At 39.9% G+C, this 9,795-nt stretch overlaps 1 protein-coding gene and 1 pseudogene across 2 annotated transcripts; one reads left to right on the plus strand and one right to left on the minus strand.

The window, feature by feature from the left end:
• Positions 1–584: 584 nt before the first annotated feature.
• Positions 585–6,250, minus strand: LOC129775670 (mitochondrial import receptor subunit TOM70). Of its 2 annotated transcripts, none has more exons than XM_055780667.1 (4): positions 5,983–6,250; positions 5,417–5,734; positions 3,913–5,358; positions 585–601 (listed from the first exon to the last, which is right to left on the minus strand). In XM_055780667.1, coding segments are annotated over exons 2-4 (1,734 nt in total). In that variant the 5' UTR covers positions 5,704–5,734; positions 5,983–6,250; the 3' UTR covers positions 585–600. The 2 variants fall into 2 exon arrangements, with proteins under 2 accessions (XP_055636642.1, XP_055636640.1); XM_055780665.1 differs by lacking the exon at positions 585–601 and adding an exon at positions 3,432–3,852.
• Positions 6,251–7,271: 1,021 nt separating this feature from the next.
• On the plus strand, positions 7,272–8,754 carry LOC129772893 (acetyl-CoA acetyltransferase, mitochondrial-like; annotated as a pseudogene).
• Positions 8,755–9,795: the final 1,041 nt, after the last annotated feature.

Genomic DNA, 9,795 nt, shown 5'->3' on the forward strand with positions numbered 1-9,795 from the left:
TAACGTAGAACTACGCTGTAGTTTAATTCAAGTCGCTTGTTTGTAACTGCAGATAATTTTTTATAATGCTACGAAAATCTTGAAACAGCCGTTCTACCAGTTTGGTCGCCCTGAAATGTTTTTTTTTTATTATAGAATCATTCGACGATAATTGTTTGAAGATTCATTCTTGTGCTCGCAGAACAATACATGCTCGAGATAAGCGCAGTTATCATCTTTAGTTTTGCTACTGGCAAGCGAAACCAAATCACTGACAAAATTCCAGAATATGTATTTTCTTGGTGAGCTGATGATAGCCTAGTCGGTAGCTCAATTCGAAACGAAGACATGTGATGACGCAAAACGAGGAAGAACAAACGATATTCATTGCTTTGAATACAGAACTATACTGAAAGTTTGCTTCTCTTCCTTGTTTGAGATTTTAAACTTCTTCAGTTCATTCGTCTCTAACCATCAAAAAGGCCCTAGGAAAACTTTGCTTTATCCATAATATTAGTCCTCCATCCCCATTGCCTTGAGAAAAGCATTCGATCCCTCGCCGTCCAGCTCGCCCAGCAACGATGTTGTTCAGTCGATTTCCTCACGAAGAATGAAAGTTTGCCTAGGTAAAGTAAAAAAATGATGTTTTATTTACACTGGTTTATGGTTACATATTATTTACAGTTTAAGTGTTAAGCCTAGCCAGAATTATTATTTTTCTCTCAACCAACATTTGAAGACCAGCCAGACGATGGATCTCAGTGTTTCTAGTTCTTGGAGGACTGTCAAGTATCATCCTAAGTAGTTTATTCTGGAAAATTTGCAATTTAGTATGATGTATTTTTGCGCATGACTCCCAAACCGGCAAAGCGTATTCTATCAACGGAAGTATTATTTGCTTGTGTATAGCAAGCTTGTTTTTGATGGACAATGACGATCTCCTATTGATCAGTGGATATAAAACTTTCTTGAGGATATTACATTTATTAATTATTTTGTCCACATGGGGACGGAATAGTAAATTGGCATCGATTGTGAGACCCAGGTAAACCACTTCCCTCGACCTTTCAATGGGAGTGTTATTGAGGCTGACATACACATCATTAGGCGGAACAAGCTTATGTGATCTAGAGTGTGGGAACAGAATGGCCTGTGTCTTAGCCGCATTGATACAAATTTTCCAGCTACTGAAATAGCCGGACAAAACATCGAGGCCCTCCTGCAGTCTTCTCGTTAGAGCACGGATCACTCGACCCTTATAGATGATGGCAGTGTCATCGGCGAATAAAAACAGAATACCACCACCTGGAAGGGGAGGAACATCTGATGTGAAGATGTTAAACAGGATAGGTCCTAGAACGCTACCCTGAAGAACACCCGCATCTACTCTGAACGTATCAGAATAAGAAGTCCCCCGAAAGATCTGCCCGCTAAATAGCTACTGACGATCTTCACAAGGAAGATCGGAAAGTTGTATCTATGAAGCTTGGACACAAGGCCATCATGCCAGACATTGTCGAACGCCTTCTCGACGTCCAACAATGCCATCGCGGATGTTTTTGAAATGCTCTTGTTCCGCCTAATGATGTTAGTTACCCGTGCATGCTGAGTGACCTTTTCTGAATCCAAATTGTTCCTGAAGGATGACATCATTTTGGTTTGAGAACTCCAGTAAACGACTGACAATCATCTTTTCGAATATTTTCGAGATGGAGGATAACAGACTGATTGGGCGATAGCTTTTGGCATTGGTGGGATCTTTGCCATGCTTGAGAATTGGAATTACTTTAGCTGACTTCCATTGAGAAGGGAAGTAGCCAAGCTCCAAGCACTTATTGAAGACTGCTGTCAGGTGATTAAAGAAGTCAACACTCAAGTTTTTCAACTCCAAATTGACCACTCCATCGATTCCAGCAGCCTTCATGTTTTTGGTGGATTTTATGGCCGCTATCACCTCATCAGCTGATATTTTTGAATCCTCTGATAAAACTATTGGTTGTTCTGCAATCCTAGCTATGTCCTCTACTACTATAGGCTCGTGTGGACTGATCATGGTGCGACCAAGATTGTGAGAGTTCACGAAGTGCTGACCTATGGCATTAGCCTTTTCAACTGGAGTAATGAGTAGGAAAGAATTCGAATTCTGATTAGGAGAGGAAAGTGGAGGGATGGGTCTCGGCTTATTTTTTAAAATTTTTGCTAGTTTCCAGAAAGGCTTTGCACAGTCTGGAAGCGAGCGGAGATGATTTGAAAATCTTCTATTTCTGAGATCCATCATTCTGGCATGGATAATCTTTTTGAGACGATTACAACTTGTCTTCAAATGAGGGTGGCCCGTACGCTGGTACTGTCTTCTAATTGTATTACGGAGCCTGATGAAAGTTTGCCTCAGCGAGATCCACTGTTTATACTCTAGGCAAAGATTCCCTTTTCGTTCTTCTACTTTTCCTTTGTTCACGGACACTTTACATCTTACGATACCCCTTCTTCTTTTTGGCTTTGAGAGAGTTTAAACTTTTCAATTCATTCGCCCTTCGTTGGTCGTCGATAAGTTGCTCGTTATTGATAGCTCTGTTCGGAAAAGCACACAAATGGACAGAACAAATGTATGAGGGAATGGGGATGCTTCCAATTTTCACCAATTTTAACCATATACAGACTATGGGATTGTAAGGTATTGCATATCAAACAAATCTTAGGGAATTTCCGATTCGTTTGGTATGTAAATCGAAATCTTAAATCCGTTCACGTCAAAAATAGTTATTAACGTTAACTTTATTTCATAAAAACGTGACCTGTTTTCTGATTTGGCACCCTTAATGAAAGACGTATTTCTACGTCAAAAAAATCTTCCAATTCTAGGCAAAAATAGTTTGCCAACATGGCGATAGTACTCTCCATTGACGGTAACATGATGGTGTTTCTTGAAGCACATGTGGGTTTGCATCTAACCAATAACGCATATTTTGTTGATTGAAAAGCCATTTAGCCAGAAATAAGCCTCATCGATGAATATGATTTTGTGATGAAAATCATCATTTGCTTCAAGATTCGCCAGAGTTCAATCGGAGAAGTTTCGGCGCATACTATGGTCAGGTGGCTTTAGTTCTTGAGCCCATTTGATCTTGTGAGGATGTAACCCAAGATCTTTTTCGCAAATACGCCACAATGAGGTTTGGGAGATGACCAATTCTTGAAAACGCCGTGCAATTCACTGTTTTCGGTCGTTTCGTTGCTTCGTGTGGGGCGGCTGACACGGGAACATCCAACAGCGAAAAAGTATACTCAAATTTGATCACTAAACTATGCACAAGCTGCTGACTGAGACGATTATTACGGCCAAATGTTGGATTAAGCGCTCTCAAAGTTAAATTTTTAAAGAATTTTTTTAAAGAAGTTTTAATTCTCAACAAATGGAAATTTCTTTCGTGATTAATTTGGTTTGCTTCGCATTTAATCATAACTCTTATTATTAAGTTGCTTTACACAAATTAGCTTCATGGATGTTTCTCTTTGACCTATAATTTCACTCGAACATGATTTCCATTATCATGTTGATCTATTCTCTTGAAGTTTATATCATTGCCTGAATTGTCTAATTTGTTGCAATGTTATTGTTCCCGATACAAAGGTTGAACTTTAAACTCTAAATTGTTGAAGTTTAAGCTCTAAATTTGAATGAACAAATGTGGATTTACGTACTATTTCTAAACAAGTGCAATATAAACGAACACAGAGGATTTCTACAGTCTCACCGTAGTAAAAACAAGTACTGAAAACTCAAAATTTTGCTAGCGATAAAAAGCAAAATCAGAATATTGCCAAACATAAACCGGAATCAATGTAAAAGCTGATTGGATTGTTTGTTCTCTTCTGTAACAAAAAGCGAACAATAGTACTCTAAGCTCTAAACGGTTCAGCCCATATACTTACTACCATATCGCTTTGGACTGTTGTTCCGCTATTGTTCGGATATCCAACCCCATATTCTGCGTAACATTCATCTGTGCAATCGCCGCATCTTTCAGTGAGAACAAATGCACCAGCTCCATTTCCGTTTTGGCCAGCTTAATGGCACTGTCGAACAGTCTGATTGCGTCCTGCAGTTCCCCCCGTTGGACCTGGATCGCACCGAGCGTCTCGTAAGCATATCCGCACTTGTCATCAATCTGTATCGCTTTCTCAATGAGCCGCATGGCGGGATTGACCTCCGCAGTCCACTGCAGCTGCAAAAGGGCCTTGTGTACGAGGATCTGCGCGTTTTCGGGCTCAATTTTCGACGCCTTATCGAAAAAGTTATCCGCTTCCTGGAACTCTTGCTGATCGGAGAGAACCTGTGCCATCAGACTGTAGCACTCCACGCAATCGGGAAACCGTTCGATCGCATTGCGGAACCCTTCTATGACCTCACGTAAAGCGTATTCGTCTTTGTTTTGCATTGCTTGTCGATAGATGGCGTAGCATTTGTGAATCTCGATGATCCCAGAATTGGGATAGAGTGAGCTGGCTTTTTGGAAATCTTTGATGGCTTCTTCGAACCGTTCAGCCAAAATATACACCTGACCACGGTGATGATAAATATCACTGTTATGTGGATCGACTTCTTCCGCTTGCGTGAAGTATACGAAGCATACCTCGGGTGTGTTTGGTTGAACTTGCATAGCGAGCGACGCTCTTTTGATAAGTGCATTCGCCCGTAGTTTTTTGTCCGCGAGTTCCATCGATATAATCGTATCCAAATCGGCTGTTGCCTCATCGAAATGTGCAGTTAGCAAATACATTGTTGCTCTCAGCAACATTGCTTCCACTTTGTATTCGGCTTCTGCTTCACTCGACTCGATTTCATCCGTACAGGCGGCGACGATTTCGTCACATTCACCCTGATCCAACAGAAGTTTTGCTTTCACGAATCCTTTCGGGTCAGTACTTGCTACCACCATTTTTTTGATTGGATCCTCCATGAACGAGGCGAAAAACGTTTTCATGAAGAATTTCGATGGCCTTATATCAGGTCTCTGTTGTTTCAGTGCTTCTTTAGCATGCTGCAGGCCAAGTTCCTTCAGGACGCGATCCGCCATCATTAAAGTGCTATTGTTCTGGAAGCCTTCCAGGATGCAAGCAGCCGTTGTGTCTTCAAAGGATTTGGCTAAATCTTGCTGGTGTTCATAGGCTTTGGCCCGTCGTTTCAATGCCTTCAAATATTTCGGATTGCAAGCAAGAGCTTTGCTGCAATCCTGTATCACCTCGCTCCATTTCTGTAAATGTTCAAATGCCGCCGCTCGATTTTGATAGAATGTGGATAAATCTGTTGCGTTCGCATCCGGACACTTTTCAATGGCCCGATTGTATTCCTCTATAGCTTGTTCATATTTCCCATCTCTATAATCAATACAAATGAATAACCGCTTTACAAGATGTTAACCAATTTATTTCTTACCTGAAATATGCGTTTCCATTATTTTTAAACTTCTGAGCTTCCTCCAATGGCGTTGGTGTTTTCTTCTTGGCTGGTACATCCTGTGAGCGCGAACGTTCGTCCTCGTCGAGGGAAATAGTTTTGTCTTTGAGCTCGCCAAGTTTCTTCTTTTTCAGCTTATCGTCAGACCCTTCAGGTTGGGTGGATTTCTTCCAATAGAGGTAACCAATACCAAGCGCAACCGGCGCGCCTATAAGTATCGCCAGCTGCCACTTCGGAAAAGTAGATCCCGTACTACCAGTGCTCATCTTCAACTCTTTTTATCTCTACTAGTTTTATCTAAAAACAACAGATAAAGATTAGCAATCGGTCGAAATGTCACAGTTAAGCCATAAAACAAGAACTGTGGAAATGGTTACGAAACATTGATATTAGAAGCATGTGTTTGCTTGGATCGATCGATTCATTCTTCACTCAGAATTTTTTCTTATCGAAATAAATTATGAAGATGATTCATAGACCCAAGCTCAAATTTAGACCAAAAACATTAAACAGAAGATATTTGTGAGGAAAAACTGCCAATTTACCTGTAAGATCCTAAAACATCAGAATAATCTGCGACGGTTCTTGAATGATTCAATAGTTCGGTTACTTCACGACATTCAGTTTTCGCGACAAGTTACTTTTGAATCACTAAATAATAACAATCGGCCACCGGTTATGTAACTCCCGAAATACCCCGGAAGATTCCGTCTGTTTCCCAACTAGCTGATACCTGGAGATTTCCAAACTCTTTTCACCTGCCCACGACGATCCATTCACCGATACCGCACTGACAGTTCTGGGTAGAGATGTGCCATCCGCTCATGAGCTGTTCCGAAGAATCGACTCTTTGAAGTGAGTTGACGCGGAACAGCTCGCAAAAAAAAATCAAACAGCTCTTCAGCTCACTTTGATGATGATGAAGGAGAGAAAAGAGCTGTAGAATTGAAGAGAGTGTGTGAGCTGTAAGATTCAAATGAACTGACCGTCTCTCGCTCTTCGTGTTAAGACATCAGTTTAGTTTCATTTGTCCCTCGTCTTTTCAACTGTTATATTCGCGTTGACGGCATTGAGCTTTGTTTACCAGTTTAGGGGGCGCCAAAAATAATAATTGGCTCTCAGACAGAATGAACACGTTTTTAAAATTCAAATTATTAATGAAAATTAACTTCTGTGTATCAAATGAGTATTCTATTTCAATGAAAAACACTTTGTTTGCAGGCGGTGCAAAAATCTCATAAGATTTTTTTTTTTTTTGAAGAAAACTTTCTATTGTAATGTAAAGCCTCAGTAAAAATGTCGGAAATGTTGTACTCGCCGAGTCTGTTGTAAATAATAGTCTGGAATACGTGTTTCAAGTAATTAATAATATGGTGTGAAAAAAAAAATTTCAAATTTAACATTTTCAAACTGGCTTCGTGGCTATCGAGTTTGGGACCCAAATTGAAAGTCGGCACTGACAACTGAGCTGAAGAGCTGTTCATAAAGAACAGCTCATTTAGATGAGCTGATATGATCAGAGCTGTTCATCATGATGAGCTGATTTGCACACCTCTAGTTCTGGGTAGTTTTGCTTCACGTTTTTCTTCGCTTTTCGTTTTTTTGCTCGAAAACGTGCAATGCTCGAAATGATTCGAGCTTGTCATATGGGATAAACAAAGCGTTTCAGAAGGGCTTGCGTAACAAATGCGGAGTCCCTATGTGGAGTTTTTTTTTACAAAATTGTATTTCATTCACCCTCATTCCGGTTCACGATCGGCGATTGGATTGATTGAATTTCACAATCGGATCGAGTTCGAAAATTTTGCATTCTACCCGTTCGTCTCAAATCCTGATGGGCGGTGAATTTCGAATGTCGAACTTTCAACGCAGCAGTCAGACAACTGTGAAACCAAAACAAAAACAAAAGGAGACATACAGGAAGTTTGTATGGGTAATGTGAACGCTGCTGGATTGGGCCTAGAGACGTCGGTTAATCGTTCGATTAATTCAAATAATCGAATATCTGAAATTATAATCGAGTAATTTTGTATCGAATAATTTAAGATCAAAATATGAATACATCGAATAGTTGTCATTGTAATCGCGATTAATGAAAGAAGGCATTTTTCTCAAGGTTAATGCATTCTAGGTCAAGAATTAGGCTATATAATTTTTTTATCCAACATTTTTTTATCGAATAATGGAACATCGACAACCTGATAGACCACACGACCAGAATGACAACATGATACGTGATTATTACAAGAAAAAATATTCGCTCGATTAATCGAATGTTGAAAGACAATTATTCGAATGAATCGAATATTGAAACATACCCCAACGATTAATCGATAATCGAATAAATGAAAAATTTAGACATCACTAATTGGGCCAGGTTCCTGTTAGGCAAGTGGTCACTTTCGCATGGCTTCAAAAAAGCACAATCTGCACAACTGTTAATGAAGTGTGCTCATCCGGAATGAAAAGCATTATGCTGGGAGCGCAAGCGTTGATGCTGGGCCAACAAGATGTTGTACCGGCGGGAGGAATGGAGTCAATATCGAATGAACCATACAGGACTGTATAGTGTTCTACGGGCTGATCGATGTTTACAACAAATTCCACATGGGGAATTGCGCGGAAAATACTGCGAAAAAAATCTGCCAGGATCAGGATGAATTCGCTTTGAACAGCTACAAACGAAGTACTGCAACTTGGTTTGCAAAGATTTTTGATGCAGAAATAACGCCTGTGATAATCCCTGGAAAGCGCGGCAAGCCGAATGTTGTTAGCGGAGATGAGGGATATAAACGAATTAATTTCTACAAATTCAGTAAATTGGCTACAGTATTTCAGGTGAGAGTGAAAACGTTACCGCTGGAAATGCGTCTACTCTGAATAATAGTGCTTCGGCGACGATTTATATGACAGCTGAAGTGGCCGAAAAGCTCAAGTGCAAATGATTGGCTCGCGTTATTGGATTTGCTGATGCCGATATTAATCCAATTTATTTTCCAAAAGCGCCTGCTAGCAATTCCTAAATTACTCCAGCAGAACGGTATTTGCAAAGAGGATGTCGCCATGTGGGAATTTAACGATGCCTTCTCGGTTGTCGTAGTCGCCAATCATCCTATCGGAATGTCGGCTGCTTGTTTGGTCACTCATTTGGCGTACAATCTCAAGACTGGCCAGACTGTGCATCGATCTGCAATGAAGGTGGTGGCGCTTCTTTCATCCTGATTGAAAAACTGCAAGGTTTAGTTGGAAAATGTTATAAAAATTGCTTCCAAGTTTTGTGTACCAAAAAGTATGTGTCTTATGGAATCAGGGATTGATCAAGATAAAAGTGCATTTTTTAGGTTTTTGTTATCAACTTTTTGTAAAGAAAAAAAAAGTGCACCCAAGTGCCTCGCGAAGCTGATTTATTTTTGATAAAATTTGAAATAAATTGTATCCATATAATAAATAACATTAGATTTTTTGTTTTCTCTCGCGTTCTTACAGCTATGGACAATCATTTAAAAACACGGTTATTCTCGAATGTTGACAAGTCTGAATCAGGCAATAATGAACGGTGTGCGATGCACATGACAGGGTGGCGATCCGTCGGAATCATTTGAGACTCACATGTCGGCTCCGGCTTGCAAAGTTTCCATAAATGCTTTCGTTTCGGACTTAGTAATCGTACCAAGCTTATTAACCAGATCGGCTTTGGTCATTTCAATACTAGTATCGATGATAGAGCCAGCATTGTTGTATTCATAACGAATTTTGTCGAGAGCATCCGAAGAGTTCAATCAATTCCGAAGAGATCATTTCACGCATATCAGCGATTTTAGCCTGGAAAGCAAAGGTTTCCACATCTCCGGTTGATTCTGGCATCTGATAAATTGAAAGTTTTAAACAATAAAATCATAACCAAAATTGCGCAAGGAAGGAAGGAAGGTATTGAATTAGAGAGACTTTAAACTCTGAGAGTTCATTCGTCTCTGAAAAATTGCGCAATGCTTTACATTTTCAAATATAACATTTTACACTTCACATTGCAAGTAATCGATATTTAAGAAAAACCATATACATACCTTCGAGCCTTTTTGATCTATTTGTAAAACATTCAGAAATTTTACTGCAAAAAGTCTAGAACTATCACCTAATGAAAACCGTTCACAAATTGTTGTTTTCGTTTTGGCCTTTATCAAAGTAAATGTCGTCACCTCCAGAGATGCCAGATGACTTTTTTGAATGTCTGCAACGAAAATCTGGAATGTCGATGTGTATAAATATTTGCCAGCTATCTTTGTAACCACGAGAATCGCTGAAAAAAATGCGCGGAGAACTGACCCAACCCATAAAGAGAAGAAATACCATATCCCTGC

The sequence above is a fragment of the Toxorhynchites rutilus genome, chromosome 3 (assembly GCF_029784135.1).
Source record: "Toxorhynchites rutilus septentrionalis strain SRP chromosome 3, ASM2978413v1, whole genome shotgun sequence".
In the NCBI taxonomy this organism is placed as follows: domain Eukaryota; kingdom Metazoa; phylum Arthropoda; class Insecta; order Diptera; family Culicidae; genus Toxorhynchites; species Toxorhynchites rutilus.